Here is an 18,836-nt window from a genome sequence, read left to right as displayed (position 1 = left end):
GTGGATCTATAAACACTCCTGGCACCTGGCAATCCTGGAGCTGCAGGTGAGGGCTACCTGACAGATGCTATGGCCTTTGCTGTGAACAAGCAACCACTGGTGTCCCACAGCCTGGCAGGATAGGAAATGGGGAAGTGGATCCATTGACCTCTTTGCCCTTCCATCCAGTGCTTCCCTTGGCCAAATCCAACCAGAAGCTAGAGGGTAATGGCCTGTTGATGCATCCACAGAAGTTAGTCTCCTGGGGCACAGAGAAAGGCAGAGAAGAATCAAGACTGGATCTGGAGGGCAAGCAGGGAACAACCAGCAAAAAGTCGAAGGCACGGAAGAGTAGGGTCATGTGTGCTGGTGTGGGTGGTGTGTTGGAACACAGGGTGGAGGCAGCCAGTGACATGACTGTGGGGCCGAGCCAGGCAGTGGGAGGGCTGTAATGCAGGGTAATGAAGTTGGCTTGTATTCTGTGGTCCTTAGCAATCCATGGAAAACTTTAATGTGAGGTCTTATATAATCAAAACTGGACACTAAAGAGATGGTCCCAATAGCATTACACTCCATGCTGGGATTTTGGGATGTGAACTGAGAAAAAGATACAGGAGGCGTATGGGAATCAAGGCCAGCACTTCACTGTGGGCAAAGGGCAGGGGACTGTGGCTGCAAAATGAGTGAATGTGGGCTTCCTCAGCCTTCTTTTTGTTCTGGCTATAGCTCTCCAGCGAGAGAGAGCACAGCTGGGCCACTGCGGGGCTCCCTGCATCAGTGGCTCCCTGTGGGAGGAGAGGATCCACATTCTTACCCACAAAAATGTGATGGGGGCATTCACTACATTACACAGGAATAGAGACAAGAACAGACGGACAGAAAACTGTGGCTCATGCTCTATACATTCTCATGAGGTTCGATATGTCTGTAAAGCCTCCTATTTCATACAGAAAACAGGAAAAAGCAAAATATAGCTTATTTTTTCAGGAAGAATTTTAGTGTTCAGTGACTCCAGGTGGTTCAAACAGTTTATACTGGTTAGAAACTGGTCAGCACCAGGCAGAAAGCTATTTTGTGAGAGAGCGTCAAATGGTATTAGAAAAAGGAAGGTAGGGGCAGTCAGTGCATAAATGGTGGAGAGAGAGAGCATCGGCAGGAATGGGTGGGTCAGGTACAAGGATGTGTCCCGTTGAAGTGCATTTTTAGGAGGCTGAGAGGATTGTCAACAGGCTGAACCAGTGATGCCAGTGGGACATGCCAATGCAGCTGTGTAGCAGGATGTTGCTGATGGGCATGTGGAGCTCAGAAATGAACACAATGTTAGACATATTGACATGGGGACAATCCAGAAGCAAAGGATGAGTCATGATAAATCACCAAGAGAGCAACAAGAGATAAAAAATGGTTAGTGGCTATTTAAATTAATGAAACTAAACGTCAGTTCCTCAATCGCATTAACCACATTTCGTGTGCTGCTCAATAGTCACACGTGGTTAGTGGGATCTGGATAAGGCGAATGTAGAACATTTCACAGTGATTCTACTGGACAGCACGGTTGCAGAGCATTATATGTTGAGGGATGATGGTGGCTGCAATAACATTTTACTTCCACTTCCAAAATATCTGAAAGAAATGAAAGCAAAACTATGGAAAGAAATGAAATGAAACTATGAAATATATAACATCTAGAGACAGAGAAGCTTACAATGTGATGATCGGGATGATGCTTCTAGATGAAACTGATTTTTTTTAAAAAACTTGCTTAGGCAGAACTCCACCTAATGAACGTCACTCATGTGAAGGAACAATAAAAAGTAAAGTCGGACTGGGAGATGGAGGAAGTTCAACACGGTTGTTAACTGACAAGAAGAGATTGGATTTCTGGTTTAGGACGAAGACCCCAGAAGGCACACCCGGAGAGGAGAGTATTTCCCAAATCTGTTCATTCCAAAAACTATTTGGAAAACACAATTATAGCACTCATTGTAAGTTCATTGTCTCTGCTCTTCTTCCCAGCTTGGGTCTCTCCCCTTCTGGACTCACAGCTATTGTGAAGAATGTAAATGAAACACATCCAATCTTCAAAGAGTTTATTGTGTAGAAGAAAAAATAAAGAGCACCCCAAGTGGAGAAAGAGATAATTGCTTAAAGCAGTATACGAATGAAACACTCATGGAGGTCACAGCTGGGGGAAACAGGGAGGGTCTGTGCAGAGAAGGTGACATTTGAGCTGAGCATTGAAGAGCGGAGAAGGTTTAAGGGATGAAAGGAGTGTTACACCAGGTAGGGAGACAAGCATAAGCAAAGGCATGTGTGTCCTAGTGATAATGATGTTTAGGAAATTCCCGTAGAAACTACAGAATAGTTACATAAAATATATTTATAACAGATGAGGATGAATATGACCAGTGGTGCATGAGTAGTCTTGAATGTAAGAGATGGAGAAAAAAGCAGAAAAATGTCTTGATGGTATGCAGCTTAAGAGATTTTGGAATATGAGAATACCCACTGACCTGGAACAAAAAAAAAAAAGAAAATTTCAGCCCTGGCTAGTATGGCTCAGTGGATTGAGCACTGGCCTGTGAACCAAAGGGTCACTGGTTCAATTCCCAGTCAGAGTACATGCCTGGGTTTCAGGCCAGGTTCCTAGTAGGGGGCACGTGAGAGGCAACCACACACTGATGTTTCTCTCCCTCTTTCTCCTTCAATTTCCCTCCTTCTAAGAATAAAGAAATAAATAAAATCTTAAAAAAATTTTTTTTCTGAGATTCAGCCATTCTTAGGTCAGCCTTGAATTGACCGTTCCTTGAAAAAAGGAATGAATGAATGAATGAATGACAAGGCTCTGCCTTACTAGTAGTTCACAGTTACCTGTATCATTCAAAACAATTTCCTAGGTACTATAGGGCACTAACATGAATCAAACCAACCAGCACAGAACTTAGTAGGAAACCCAACTTTCTCATCCAATCTATTGTCCAAACCTCCAGCTTACATCATTGTTGTCTAACAAAGATGTCAAACAGAATTGCTTTAACACAGCTAAAACATCTGCTGCACTAAATAATACATCTCCCTACTGCTATAACATATGGCAGCACCAGAAACTTTATTCCAGTGCCCCCAGAGCTTCTGAGACACTTTGAAATGCCATGATTACCATAAGTAGGTTTTGGCAATTCTCAAAGCTAAAAGAAAAACAATTAATTCATTTTAATATTTAAAATAAATATGGGCCATTCGGATCATTTGGGAGGAGCAGTGGAATTACAAGAACTGCAATAATTAGAGTCTAACTCCCCAAAGAGAGATGTTCCAAGATGTGGCATCCAGATGGAAAATTCCCCTAGCATGTCTGCGTCAGACATGAGCTCAGCCTGTCCCAGTCTCTGCTGAACTGGGTAAGAGTCCTTTCTCCGTCAAGTTTCTAATGGGCGTCACCATGGACACAAATCTCTATACTTTTGCACAGGAGAATTATTTCAACATGACCCTCATGTAGGCAGAAGTGAAGCCACAAAAAAAAGTTTTAATTTAGTAAAACTCAGTTAAATAAATATTAACCAGAAGATCTGATATGCCAGGCGTTGTGCTGAATAAATACCAGGGAATCAGATAAATTGCATAGAGGGACCTGCCTTTAAGTAGCTCTAATTGGCCAAGGAAAGAGAGAAATGCAGACTAGTCAGTCTCTGAAATGGTTCTATAATAGAGTTAACTTTAAGGCATTCTGGAAGCACAAGAAAATTTATCCTCAACCTGAGGAGAAGCAACTAGAATGTTCAGAGTAAAGACATGAGGAAGGAGGTGGGCTTTTCAGGCTGAGTGAACCACCCAGCACAGGGCAGTGAAACAGTAGTCTGGAGAACTGAGGGTCGTTTGGTGTGAGCAGCAAGGTGGCACAGAAGAATCCAGGATAGAGGGCAGAGGCTAGGTCCTGGAGGGCTTGTTGGGACATGCATTGGGGTTTGGACTTTGTCTTGGAGATAATGTGGCCATTGAATGGTTTTCCTGCTGAGAGGAGACGTCATTGTCATGGTCATCACAACATCCTCTCCCTTAAGCTAAGAATTGATCATCCTTAATCCTTAATTCTCAATGCTTGGAGAAAGAACACTATTATGCTCATATCACATCTACAAAAGCAAGGTCTCTAGAGGGAAGAGTTTGCCTAAATTCCCACAGTCAGGAAGCACAGGAAGTACAATGGGAATCCAAGTCTTCTACACATTGAAGATGTTGCTTTTAACCCCATACAATGTACTGGTTCTAAACCAGACCAGACTTTTGGGATGGAGAACACATTGGAGGAGAACTTGGGGACCGAAAGACCGAGATGTTTAATATGCTCTGTGCTGATTATAATGGGTTATAAAATTGTTTCTTTTAAAGAACAAACTCCTTATCTTGTGAAGAGCCGATAGGTGCTCAACTTCTTGAAGCCAGTCACCTAAATTAAAAATGTCAACCTTTGCGGCCCTCCAGTGGTTTCTGCCCAGCATTGTATCAACTACTATGGGAAGGGAAGGAGATGTCCTAATAGAGAGCCGTCTTCAAGAAGCTTTGTTAAAATCCTACTCAGAAAGAGGCATGAAGCAAAACGTTTTAATGTAGGCTAGTCTCCCCTACTTGCTTGCTCTTCACCTTAAGAACCTCAGGTCACCCAAGAAAAAAGCCTGTTAGGAATGACCTCAAACATCTCATCATGCTATGGGATCTGCCAAGCAAGAGGCAACATGGCTCATGGGTCATGTATCCTCTGGCTATTGCCTGGGCGATTTTTCTTTGGTAAAATTATTAGTAACCACTATTAATTATCGATAATCTCAGTCAAAGATTGGGGATTTCATAATCATATATTCCCATGCTGGTCACGCTGAGTGAGCTGTATACAGAATGATTATGGGTTACTTGTAGGGAGCTCACAGCCTACCCTACCAAGAAGGCATGCAGTGGTTGAGATCCAGCATGAGAAGCTGTAACAAAGATCTGCAGTAGATTTTCAGTATATACCTGAAGGATACACAGTACACTGAGCAATGCCTAGTAGTTAACACTCCATAAACATGTATTTTTCATTGAATGGGAAGGTGCTGTGGTCTGCCATTGAGTAAAGTATACAAGTTTGCTAGAGGTGTGCTTCCTCATACCATATATGTCTTAACATCAATACCTTTGCTAATTCTTTCTTTTCTTCTAATAAAGTTCTACTCATCCTCCAGGCCCAATCCAGAGCAGATATGGAGTCTTACTTGACTTTGTCATGCCTACAACATGGGTGGATGGGTGGATGGATAAATGAATCACAGCAGTGAGTTATGTGCTTCAACAAACTACTGTATGTTTTCCCTTCCTTCAGGATGTTTGTATGCATTGTTTGACCTTCACGAAGTACTCTTCCATCACTTCTCTGTGAGCTAAATCCTATTCACATATCAACTCAGGCATCATTTGTTTTAGGTAAGCTTCTTTCTGTCTCTAGTTTAGGTTTGACCTGTCCATCATTCCCACATGTATCTGCATAGTCATCCATCTCTTTCTATATCTGGTAAACTCTGTCAGACCAGATATATTCCCAATGTCCAGAAAAGCTCATGGCACATAATAGACTGTCAATAAATAAATTAATTCATGGTCAAACATATTAAGTCCTTTAACTATTTCCTTTTTATTCTATCATGAGATAAAGCCAGTGCTTAAAAAATAGCATAAAACTTGAACATTTCTGTGGAATAAGGCCTTCAATTCTGCTTTTAGAAGTGTTTTAAAAATGCTATTTGGTCTCCTTTGGAATAATTTACCAAGAAAAATAGATCTGATGTCACTCAGGCCCTTGGGACAATGTCTCCTTTACCCAGTATAGAATTTTTAACAGTTATGTTATTATAATTAGCTTTGATAAGAGGTTAGTGGGGATGGATTTGTTTCTGAGACGTTGCACTTTTAAAGATGTGGAGCCTAATACTGAGTTCTGCCCACTGTATACCTGAGGACCACATCCTGATTTCCCTGCATGTGAGTAACTGTCAGTTGGGGTTTCAACTGAGGCAAGCCATCCTTGTGCTCTCAGATGAATCCTCCTGGGACTACGCTATGCTGTTGATTCATAATCACACTAATAGAAACCTTTCACTGACTTGAAGGCCCTGCACACAATATTTCTAACTATAAGGAACCTCTTGAGAAGGGTATTATCATCCCCATGTTACAGATGGAGAAACTAAGACTCAGACCTTGCTCAAACTCACTAACATGGTAAGTGACTAAGCAAAGAACTACAATCCTAGGCAGTCGCATTCGAGAAACTTCTCTGCCCATCTCCACTGAGGAAGTTCTGGGGGATAATGGGAACCTGAAGCAGAGATCAAGTGTCAATGGAAAGTAACTTCAGCACTGAATGATACCGAGCCAACTATCTCAGATACTACTGCCAAGGGAAGAAAGGTGGTCAGTATACCAGAAATATTTTAGCATCATTGTGAACACCAGACTGTAACAAATGGACAGCACATTTTACTTAATCCTCAGAACAAGGAATCTTCCACGGAAAGAGAATCTTTTCTTATGATGAGGCTGACTTAAACTTTTGTATTGCTTTATACACATGATCTCATTTGAGGCAAACCCAATGTTGGAAACAGAGACATTGCCCCATTTATGGGTAAGGGACCTAAGTCTGCAAGTTCGGTGGCCGAGGTGGCCCATCCAGGAGGTGACATAGCTGTGGCATGAACTCTAGTGAACATTTCACAGCATTCTTGTTGATACTTGTTCTTACTTCTGTATATTACTGTTTTCTTCTTCTTTTCACCAACTTAAACAAAATAAAGATTAGAGAGCATAGAGGAAGATCCTTTTACCGCGTTAGATTTCTACATCACAGTAACTTCAAGACATTCCACTTGAAGGGAAAAGAAGTCTGATGGGTACAGTAAGGCAATTGTTTTCATTGTCTCCAATATTTCACAGACATTAAATAAGAGGCTGGGCTGCCCAGACAACTCACCCACAGGTGCAGTCCTGGTTGTGACAGAGCACCAAGAAGAGTTGAATAAATTATTAATACGGCCACATTCTCTGAATTGGCATAGATCCCATGGAAAGAGTGACGTGTCCGTCTGGCAACTATTCCACTTTGCAGAGGAACACAATATATAGTCCCTGGAGATACTCATGTTTGGTGTACAAGGTGATTTCTTTCTTGGAGTTATTTTTCTAAATTATTTTATATGGTTATTCAGGGCAACTACAATAAATCTGTTACAAGTTTCCATAATTTTTTAGACATTAACTTAGAAGCTTCCTAATTCTGAATCCTGAGAAGTCCATGTAGGATCTGGCTATTCAGTCATTTGCTTCGTGCCCCTGGCAATAACATATGGCAGTGGGAGCTGAGTCCTGGTCAGCTGCACCCGGCCTGTCTGCCTCACCCATTTCCACACAGACCTGGCTTCCTCCATCCCAAAGAGCCACGTTGTACTGATGATTTGATCAAATTGAGATGAAGAAAATGCTGCATTTTTTTGCAGTTACTTTCTTTATAATTTCTCAAACCATCATTGCATAAGGCTGACAATAACAAGTATTCACAGCCTGCTTAAAAAAAAAGAGGCCAGTATGGTGGGGTGTAGTCATTGAGCACAGAAGTCCCAAGAGTATATAAACATGCTGAACATAAAATATGTTGATTCTATAAACAATTTGCAACACGTTCTTGTCATTCCTCTTTGAAAATTGCTTTCAGAGGTGAAAACATGCATGCATTTTAATAGATGAATAATTGCAACAGGGGCACGTGTTTATTCTTTGAAAGCTAATTTTATTTTGGTGAAACATATAATTTGAGACAAGAGCTATTTTTATAATTCTTTTAACATCCACTGAAAAAAAAAACTCCTTTATTTTAATCTCTTCAAACTGGAACCCAGGCTCCCACCCTGATCTACCCTGCTTCCTCTACAGTGTCCCCTTATTCTGGGACCCTGATCATGTTCTATAACATTTATTATGTTCAACCTTTTCTTCTAACAATCAGGATCAGGTATTAGGAAACACACATGTCCAGATTCTTCTATGAGCTTACTACAATTTCAGTTGCTGTGAGGTAGAAAAAATGATTTGAAATGAAAATTTACAGTTTCAAAAAAAAGGAGGGTCAAAGACGAGATTTTTAATCTTTTTTTTTTTGTAAGGAACCGTAGCCTTATTCACATAGATCTCAGTCCAAAGCATCAGAAAATCACTTTTGTGCCTAGAATTATTTCATTTCTTGTGGACAGCAGTTGTTTGAGTGTGGAAAGTAAGACCAACCCCCTTTGTATATCTAACAGAACTATTTTAGACTCTGGAACCCCATGACACACACTTTGAGAGAACACTTGCAAGTCGGGCTGTGTTTGGAGAGAATAAAAACTCTGTGTCATTTGGAAACTGGCTAGGCGACGACCGGGACACATGGCATTTCCAGCCATTACCTGTCTTTGGTTTTCCGTCTCCAGCCGCAGCCTGGCCTCCACGCACCGCCGCGTCTCCAGGAAGGCCTGGCGCTGGGCCCGGTCTGACAGGTAACTGATGAAGATCCCAGCTGTGTTCATGCACATGAATAACACAGCCTGGGCCACGACCTGGAACAGAATGGCAAGCATAGCCTGGTCAGGTGGTTAAAAGAGCTGTTTGTAGGCAAAGAGAAAATAAAACAAACATTTCCAAAGTAAATTTTAAGGTAATAATCCAAATGCTTAGGGGCAGGTTAATAGAACCACGTTCTTCATTGAGGTCTTGGGCCTGCTGTCATGCCCTCTGGGAGGCCTCCCTTGACCTCTCCATCCAATTTAAAGCTTCTCCGTCCCCAAGTTTGGATTTGCACCTCATTTGGAAACGTGACAAAGGGACTTCTTCCCTCTTTCTCACTCAACCTCCCTTCTCCTCCTCACCAGCGGAAGGTTTGGGACTCTTAAAGGGCCAGGGATCATGTGAGAAGTAGGGGAAGAGACTAGTAAGATAGAGGAAAAGTACCAGCTGAATGGCACTGTTGTGTTTGACCTTGGTGCTCTCAGGTCCTCCTAAGTAGCATCCAAGTCCAGCTGTTCTGAACTCAAGAAAAGACATTGCATTTGCCTACTGCTTGTCATCTCCATTGCTGCCACCAAATTCCTAGGCACCCAAATCTCCTGGCTGGACACTTAACCCCAAGTCCATGCTCTTGGTAGGCTGTGGTGTGTTTTCACAAGTCATCCTCGCAACTGGAGTCATGGATCTGTGCTTAGGCCTCTCTTAGGCTTTTAGGCTCAGGTCTGTGTTCATGGGGCTCACATTCGAACATCAGTGGCTGCGCACTGGCAGGAGGGAGGGGCTGCGAAAGGACGGCAGCCTGAACATTGGAGAGTGAGGAAAACAGAGGGAGGCTGTGAAACTCCCTGCAACCCCCAGGGGAATCAGCCTCAGCATCACAGAAGTAATGTGTGTGCACATGTATCTATTCACATGTACAGTGCATGTTTATATACTATACATGTGAATATATATATGGATGTGCCTAGCATGTAACAGATATCCAATAATTGTTGAATATGTATTTTAAGGTAAGGCCATTTATTTCCAAATGCTAATAGTCTATGGCGTAATATGCATCTTTTATTTATTTCATAAGTGATGCATTACAGATCTTCTTCCTCCAGGTTAAAGAATGTTCTAGAGGGCTATGAAGCATTGAAATTTTTTGTATGTATGCTATTTTACAAAGAGTGTTTATGTCCATTATTTACTATGCAGGGAAGGCAGTGGAGGGGGCGTGAAGGAGCCAGCTCTGGAATCAGATAGAAATGGGCCTCAAATCCCCTCTCTAAGGTTTAGCCCCGGGGAACCAAGGCAGGCCTTTCCCCTCACTGAGTGCGGAGACCAAATAGCTCGGTTTGCTGACATTCGCAGAGCTTCGGAGTCCAGCCCGATGCTTACAGAGCTGGGCTCCCATTAAGGCCATTTACCTGCCATGTAAACTTGGCCCAGTCAATTTTTCTGGCCCTTAAATTTTTTCCCCTGCAAAACAGACATGTTTTCCAAAAATGTTGTTGGATAATCGATGAAAGCAGTCGTCAAAAGGCCCCGTCACACAATCATTGGTCACTGTGTATCGACTGTGTACTGGTTATGGTCATTATTATTGCTTTCAGTGTCTCTCATGTCTCAGTAGTGACTCACTGAGCATCGAGCAGGTCCCCAACACTGCCAGGCGTAAGCTTTGAGGAGCCCTTCGGTGACGGGACAGCAGGGACAGTGAAGACCTGGCTGAGACTCCCTGGTGAAGTGCTCAGGGGAGAGTGGGAGGAGAGTGACAGCGGGGGTCGAGGGAGTGGTCCAGCCCCACAGAGGCACAAACCGTCCCGCCGGCATCCTCGCCAGGGCTGTGGGCTCTCCCCACAGCTGTCGGCCCTGTGACCGGGCTTCCTGCCTGCCCTTTATAAATAGTACGTGCGGACTTAGAAAAAGGGATTATAAATAGTTCTCAAGGAAGTTTAAAAAATAGCAGAGCAATAAAGCAAAGTAGTATACTTAAATGAAAAGCTAAGAAAGAGGTAAAGAGAAAAGGACACGAGCACGTGGAACTCAGCTGGCACCCGTGACAAGTAAAAAACTAAGCGATGAAAAACCAACACAAAAAACTCAAGTTCAACCAATGATATCATGAAAAATGACGAAGTAAGCAAGAAGAAATCTTTTCAGAAGGTAACAAGAAGACAGAGTTTTAAAAATAGAATTAAAAGAACAAATGAACAAGGATATAAGATTTTTTTTAAACAGACTGAAAAAAAACAACAACACCCTTTGGCACTAAGGAGGAAACCAAAATGTTAAAGGCTGAAAATGGGAAGGACTGGAGGTGAGGGAAAAATAAAGTGATTAAACCTTTTAACAATAGGCAAGGCAACAAATGATGAAGTTAAAACATGTTAAATATGAGAACTAGAACAGGTAGTGGCACCAACTTTAAAGATAAATGATGTTAATGCCAAGTAGCTTAAGACAGGAAACATTTATTTTTATTCCACTATGTTCAGAGACGGGCAACACAGCGGCCAAAATTGCTCCAAGAGCGTTTCCAGCCCAAGGTAACTACTGCTTGGGATCTTGCTAGTGGGAAGTAAAAGCTTAGAATCCGCCAAGCTCCTTGCTAGTGGACGAGACAACAGCCATTCACACACCCCAACCGCACACCAGATGCTGTGCGTTGGCCTTTGCATGGGCTACATGGTGGACAGTACCGTAGCGACTCTGCTTGGTCTCGTTAGCTCCATTTCACAGAAAAGAACAGTGAGGCTTCCCGAGGTTAAGCAGCCACCTAAGATCACCAAGCTAGCATGTGATCGTAAGGTGGCCAACGGCCCTGGTTTGCCCAGGACACAGAAATTCATTTTAAAACTTGTTCAAGTCTTTTGCCCATTTTCTAATTGGGTTTTTGGTCTTCCTGGAGTGGAGTCATGTGAGTTCTTTATAGATTTTGGAGCTCAAACCCTTGTCTGAGGTATCATTGGCAAATATGTTTAAAACTTGGATGGTGCCAGGAAAACCAGGAAGAGTTTTCTCATGCTTACATTTAGTTACTGTGTATTTTAATTAATTACAAGTTTGGGTGGGAAAGAAGGGAAGCGAGGTGGGGAGGGTGGGGCAGAGGAGGAGGGAGGAGATGGAGGGGAGGCAGGAGGAGATAAAGCAGGTTAAGCCATTCGAGCCATGCTGTCCGCTCAGGAGCGCTGCTGGCCTCAAAGGCAGATGAGGAGCCGTGTGTTTCAGGGGCGTGGCCTCCAGTAGTGAGCCCACCCCCTGGCCTGGGCGTGCTGCCAGGACTGAAGTTTCATTCTCTTCACACATCATGGTCCCTAAACACAAGCCTGCTACTTCATCTGGAGCTCGACCACACTGTGGGAAAACGTGGCCCCGTTGGATTATTGAGATATGATACATCCGTTCACTAACTTTTTTTTTTAGCATTTTTTTAGCATTTTTGTTAGATTTAAAGGCTAACCCCAGGGTAAGCTGTGATCCAACGTAGTATAGGTTTTACCCAAGCAGCAATGTGTCCTATTATGACATATAACAGAAAATGCAGATGTGGACAAAAGAAGTAGACGTTGGAAAAGCCACAGTCTTAATGACACCTCCCTCAGTCTGGCCGTTGGCCATGGCAAGTGTGTGATAAATGTTTGTTGAATGAAAAAACGAATTAATGTCTCATACGTGGCCAGCAGTCAGGGAGGAATATCGGGCATTTTGCAGCACTGCGCTGGGAATGAAGTCATCAATATTCACAGGCAGGCAAATCAGATATGTTTTGGAGACCAAAGTGGACACTGATTCGATTCTCCTCCCTCTTTATCTCGGGCCTGTCAGGCATTGCATCTAAAGTGTGTTATGGATGTGGCGAGAAGGAGGCCATGAGTCTGCGGAGCCTCTGAGACTCCAGTGAATGGCCCCCCTGCTGGAGGGGCCCCCCGGTCAGGTCACAGGCAGGGCAGGGATGGAACTGCCACCTGCAGCCACATTCTCATCCCTGCCACAGAAGGCAAAGAAGAGCTGGGGATCTGGGGTAGCTGCCCTTCACGGTGCTTCTGCTTCCAGGCTGAGCCTTAGAAGTCTAAAAATGGAGGTGACAGTCAGAGCCTAGGGTAGCTTTGTCCTACTTTGGGGGAAAGGTGTGTAGGAGAGTCTGGCTTTGGGAGAACGCTGTGGGCATCTCCTGTCGTGCTGTGTAAGCCCCAGGCGTGTCCTTTGTGTCAGAGGGGACGTGGTGGTGGGCCTGAGACAGCAGACTCTGTGGCTGCATTGCATACCCCACTCTCAGAATGAGGGAGCACCCTGGTGCTGTCCAAAAATGGGGTGCCCGCCCTCCAGAATTCAGTGCGCACTTTAAATCAAAGGCCTCCCTATGCCTTTGTGTCCCCAATAGGTGGAGTGCAGGAATCTGGGAAACAAGGCAGCAGGGGTGTCTACTCCTGAAGAGCTATTTGGGGAGCCTGTGATTACAGAGCCGGAAACCCCGGGCCCTGCAGCTTTAGACTTCCAGCTTTTCCCAGGCTGGATACCTGGGCCCGGCACCATGGCGAGAGTCCTGGTAACTACAAAATATGGCATGTTGGGCTCCTCATGCCAAGAAACCAGTAGACAGGAAGGGTTCCCCTCCAAGTAGGGTTCTACCCTGGCCCAAGAAAGGCATAGTAGCTGGAGGTGGAGACCCCGGAAAGGGGAGACTCTGGGTCATGCCGTCAGGTAAACCACCAAGACTAGCAAAGGTGCTGTCTGAGGGCAAGGGGAACATGGGAAAAAGAGAAGGAAGGCAGTGTACACCTGTTGGGAACACAGGACCAGCTGCAGTGGTAGGGACTTTAATTTATCCCTTGTAAATGCCCACAATGAAGACAGGCCCACCGGAATGTAGGAGAACCGCTCCTAGAACCTGGGTGAAGTACATCCCAGGGGCATGAGGGGCAGACCGTGCTGGCTCCTGGGCTGAGCCACCAAGTCTTCAGAAAACACGTATAGAGAATATTCTAGGACTTCTGCTGGCACACAGCCCTCAGCTCTCAGCCTCCTCTGAGGAGCTGAAGAGAGCCTTGAAGGTCATGGAAGGTCATGATCTATTCTACACAGAAGTGTAAATGCTTGTAACTGCAGCTCAGATATCTCAGGACATTCATTCCAGCTGTAGAACTAACTCCCCACAGCACTCACAGCTTCCTGTTGAAACTGCATTGCAGCTCAACCTGTCCCTTTGTTCATTTCCACTTTTTTTCCTGTCCGTGGGTGCTGATCCCAACAGCATTCTCTAACAGACTTCCTGCGTCTCCCCCTCGGAGTCTTAGAGGGTCAAACCTTACTAATGTAGTCAGCCTTCAATATTCGTTGAACAGATGACTTAATTAATGAATTTCCTTTGTACCATCCAGACCCTTAGATGGATGACAATGACAACTATCTCATAGGTAGTTTCATCCTCTCTTCCTTCATTTTTGTAAATACTTCCTGAGCCCCAAATAGGACCTAGGTACCGATTTAGATTCCACTGGAAAACAGGACAACCCAGTCCCCTTCCTTATTGATGGGGCAGCTGGTGGGGAGTTGAATTTAGATCAAGTCGTTCAAGGGAAACCTCTCTGGGTATGAAATAGTTAAATGAAACCTGAACAAAGAGGAGGAGGTGGCCAAGAAAAGAGGCAGGTGACAGTTCTTCCAGGGAGGGTGACTCTACAGTGCATGCAATGGGAGAGAGCTCCTTGCTAAAGCTTTAATCTTGCTCCATCTGGATGCTCTTGGGCTGAACCACTGCCAGATTGTGGTGAAAGCCACAGGAAATGATTTTCTACCCGTAGATCTCTACCCCGAGACTGTTCTCCCAGTGATTTGCACAAATCAGAATTACCTTCTCACCGTCGTCCCCCACCCTCCCCTCCTTCTTGCTACATAGCAGATGGCTGTGTCAGGGAGGTGGCAGCAGCTCCTAAGGAAGTTTTTGGTGGGAGCATGAAGGAGGTATCCTATAGTGCCATGGTTACTATGGCAAATTTTATTGGGTCTTTGGGTTCGAAGAAACATTTTGACTCATCATTAGCTAGGAGCTGAAAATAGCACCGTCCTAAGAGCTTGTTTTCTGTTAGAAAGCAGCAGTTCAGGGTTGGCTAAGTACAGTAAAATTGGAGTGTTTTCCCAACTCACTGAACTCTTAGTCCTGACTTTCCCAAGGGAGCCCATGTTATCTTCTGTTTTACTGTACAAAAAAAGGTGTTTATTGTTTCAAAGGAATATCCCATGGACCTAAGGAAGATCTAAAGAAACCAAGAGTTCCTTAGGTCTGAACTGTAGCCCAATTCAAACAGTCCATGTAAAGATATAAAGTCAGCTCTACATGGAATGACTTTGTGAAGTTTCTCAACTGTTTTCAGGTTTGGATGACAAAGCTGTCTCCCAGCATTCTTTTCTCTGATGAAGACAAGAGAAGAGAGTGGTTTAAAATGACAATTCATTGGTAGACAATCTCGGCCTACATCTGGTTGTAGTAGGGAATAAACATGAGCTGACTTGTTAACAAGGGCTCAGTTCATTCTTTCTTTTCCAAGTGTATTAATTTAATGCTTGAATCAAATAAAGCGTTCTAAAATGTAGGTACACGGTGGTTCTGAGTAAGCGCAGTGTGTTTTGGTCTACAATGCTGGGCTATCTCCACTTAGTGACACATTAGGTATAAAAATATAACAGAAGCCAGGAACATAAAATGTCTCTAGCCCACAGTGACTCATGCCTAAAACCATCCTTTTCACAATTTTTTCATAAATTTGCTTATTTTAGATTTATATCCTAATTCCACCACTGAACACAGCTCAGTCTACTTCACCAGTTTTGAGCAGTGGGACAGTTAACCTTCCAGGATGGCCATAAGATAAGAGATGTTCAGAAATAGAAAACTCCCACCCCGGGACTCTGAGTAGCGCAAAGGTCTGCTTCTGGGATTCTTTTTTTCAACTCATCACAATTAATTTTCTTCCACAGTATGTTTAAGGGAATGTTATTCTCAGGAAGATGTGTAGGACTAAAATAATTTTAAAAACTTAGGAAGCTCTGCCTGTATCTAGTTGTGGGATGGGGAAACACTGACTTCCCCTCTCTAAGCCCCACACTCCTCCACTCCTGTGTTCAATGCGGGTAATAGCTGGGCCTGCTTCCCAGGTGGCTGTGCGTGAGGGAGGTAATTGCATGGAGCCCTTGGCATATGATGAGCATTCAATACATGTTAGCTGTTACTATCAATAGCAATTTCTTTCTCTTTCTCATCTAGACTATATAGTCCTTTAATGAGGAATTTTGTGTCATACTTAACTCTTTTGGACTCCATAGCTATTGTGAGAACGCTGTTACTTTGCAAACTGGGACACTTTGGGGAGGAGAAGGAGACAGCATAAATCTGGGGTGTCCTGGACACACCGTGATGTGTGGGCATCCTACCTGGAGTGCGTACTGCTGGGTGAGACACAGGCCGTGTGTGTAAGCCTTCCAACTATATTCCTGGGCAATTGCTTAATAAAGACCAGTCACTGCAAATCAGTAAGTGCATAGCCCTAGGCTCTGAGCACGTGTCAGCTGACAGACTAATCTCCCCATCACCCTATGGAGACACAGGTCATAAACAAATAAGTAACAAACATTATAGCATCTCCTGTGCACTGGTGAAAAGTGCTATGGAGAAAAACTTAGCTGATTAAGAGAGGGGACGGGAGCTCTTCCTTCTGAGGCAGCCAGGGAGGGCATCTCTGATGTGGTTATATTTGAGCAGAGGCCCCAGAAAGGTGAGCAAACCATGCAGGAATCCAAAGAAAGAGTGGAAAGTATATATTCCATTATTAGGAACCATGCACAGCAATTGCCCCGTTGAAGGAAAAGGTAAAAATTGAACGGACGATGGATAAGATATATGAGCTAATCCACTTTACAGGGACCTTGAAAACTCACTGCAGGTACGTGAAGCGTCTTCTCTATAATGTTGACTATTTGATCTTAATCAATTCATACCATATAGCTTTACCCAGCTGTTACCATTACAGAGATAATAGATTAATTAATTTTCTCCTTGGTGCCTGGTGCTCTATAGAGAATATTTCATTCCTTATAAGAACCAGTCAGTAGGGGGGTGATGACACCTGCTTTCAGGTGAGAAACATGAGGCTGGAGAGGTGAGCAGACCCGTGTACACACATGGCTGGGTGGTGGGGCCTGGACCCGAAACTCTCATTCACGTCTGCTGATTCCAAATGTGCGGCCTCTTTCCTGAAGCCTCTGCTTTTAATCCCAACACCTAGATAAGAAGCTGTGTTCGTCTGAGAAGGAGAACAAACATCATGACCCAGTTACTGATGGAAATTCCTTCCGTCATCATTCACAGCTCTTTCCTTGGGACCTATGATGTGCTAGGTCCTGTCCTCCATTCCGGGGACACGCTGGTGAAAAACAGACACAATCTTTCTATCCGTGTGCCTGCCTCACTGGCAGTATAGCTAAGCACCTTATTTGGGATGGTAGGAGGTAAAAGTGATTTGTTAAAAGTAGAGCAAAGTCAAGCGAGGAGGAATGGGGGTGATGCCATGTGGGAGAGAGGTTACAAACTGAAATCAGAGGTTCAGGTAGATGCTGTCATGGAGAAGGTGGCAGCCAGCGGGGGAGGGGAGGTAAAGCATGTGGGTTTCTGGGTAAAGGGCATCCCAAGGCGAGGCAATAGCTTGTGCTAAGGCCAGGAGTGGGTGCTCGAAGGGTCTCTCGGAGAGAGTAAGCTGGAGCAGAGTGAGTAGTGGAGAGAGTAGCAGGGGTCAGGCCGGAGGAAGGCTGAAGGCCAGAGGTAGAGGGTGTGGGCCACAGGAGGGACAGCAGCTGGACAAAAAGGGGAGTCGCGCTAGGTTTGGAGCAGAGGAGGGGCTGACTTGCTGATGTACATTCAGCTCAGAAATTGTCCTCCCAAAAGCTAGAACTGGCAGGACACAAAATGGTGTGTAGGCTACTTGTGATGCCTTCTGAAGTTCTTCAGCCTTAAGAGTCACTCCCCCACCCCGATCCAGGACACTGGAGACAGGGCCCTTTGGTGGCTTTGAGCATCCCTTCAAACTTGGAATGCTCGTGATTCTAGAAAGTGAAGCAAGAGGATCGGAGGCACCCCAATGGGGATTCCTTGCTCCCACCCTGAGTGTTTCTGTGAACAGTTACATTAGCTTTTGAACTTCAGAAAATACAGAAAATATTGTTTGCATAACTCCCTTTATGATCTGAGAAGGGAAATGCGGGGAAGCCAGGGAGCAGGTGCTGGGTGGGCTGGAAGAGCTGCCCCCTCTTTTGGGGACTGTGGGGGGCAGCCACCAGGGGGCGCTGTTCTCACTGGAGACCACCTCCAGGGGGTCTGTTTCTACTCTCCACTAGGATCAGGTGGAGGAGCCGTTTAGCAGTCCTCCCCTGATAACAGTTCATCTCTTTTGCTCATCAGAGTTTTAGAAATGGTGACAGAGAAGTTTGCCAAGTAAGAGGAAAAGGAATCCTACTAGGGATTCAGCTCAGGATCACAGCCTGCCTAGTGTTTGGAGGGCAAGAAACCTTTCAGGCTCATGCTTCCTGGCCAGACAAGCAGCGCAGCTAGTGATCTGCACTCTAAAGTCAGGTTATTATACCGTCTGGTACATTAAATACCAGAAAACTAAAAACATAAATCGCATTACAAACGCCAAGCATGTCTGAGTGCTCTCTGAGTGGGTTGTTTAGGGTAAGTGTTGGTTCAAGGGAAAGAAGTGGGCTTTGAAATACATGTTCTCCCGCAACACTTAATCAAAATAGTGGCTCAATGGAGTTCCAATATTGTCTCCATTAGCTGCTATTTATTTTAAAGGTCGAAGAGAACACTCACAGAAAGAGAAGTTGTTTTTTTTTTTCCTTTTGGTAAAACACACCACCTTGGAGAGATGATGTTGATATTGCACCCATTCTTTCAGCTTTCCATCGGAGGGTTTGGAAACACCAAAGGCATACATTCTCATCAATCAGGCCATTTGCCACTGCCTTGGCTGGAACCTGCTGCCAACTTTTTCACCTTGGCCGGGCTCCTCTCCCCCGTAGCTCTGCTCATTCACTCAGCGATTATTCAGGGAGCACTATTTATGTGCCAGGCTCCAGTCTGGGGACCCAAGAGACAGCAGTGAAGTGAGAGAATGGGGGTCTCCGCCTCCATGAAGTTTCCACTACAAGCTGCGTAATAATAGGTGACGCTTACGAGTCAGGTGCTGTTCCAACACTTCACCTGAATCATCTCTGTTGGTGCTCACTCCACCCTGATGCCCGGGGCC

At 44.5% G+C, this 18,836-nt stretch overlaps 1 protein-coding gene across 3 annotated transcripts in view; it reads right to left on the bottom strand.

The window, feature by feature from the left end:
- ADCY8 (adenylate cyclase 8) overlaps positions 1-18,836 on the bottom strand; it is a 150,951-nt gene that overhangs the window by 115,489 nt on the left and 16,626 nt on the right. For all 3 annotated transcript variants that reach the window (XM_037166695.2, XM_053661057.1, XM_053661056.1), the window contains exon 2: positions 8,454-8,603. In XM_037166695.2, coding sequence (XP_037022590.1) covers positions 8,454-8,603 — 150 coding nt within the window. The remainder of the gene's footprint in view (positions 1-8,453; positions 8,604-18,836) is intronic.

This window comes from Artibeus jamaicensis, unplaced genomic scaffold (genome assembly GCF_021234435.1).
Source record: "Artibeus jamaicensis isolate MK-2021 breed Jamaican fruit bat unplaced genomic scaffold, CSHL_Jam_final scaffold_916, whole genome shotgun sequence".
Classification (NCBI taxonomy): domain Eukaryota; kingdom Metazoa; phylum Chordata; class Mammalia; order Chiroptera; family Phyllostomidae; genus Artibeus; species Artibeus jamaicensis.
Note: the sequence above shows the minus strand (reverse complement) of the source record. Positions and strands in the feature narration are given on the sequence as shown.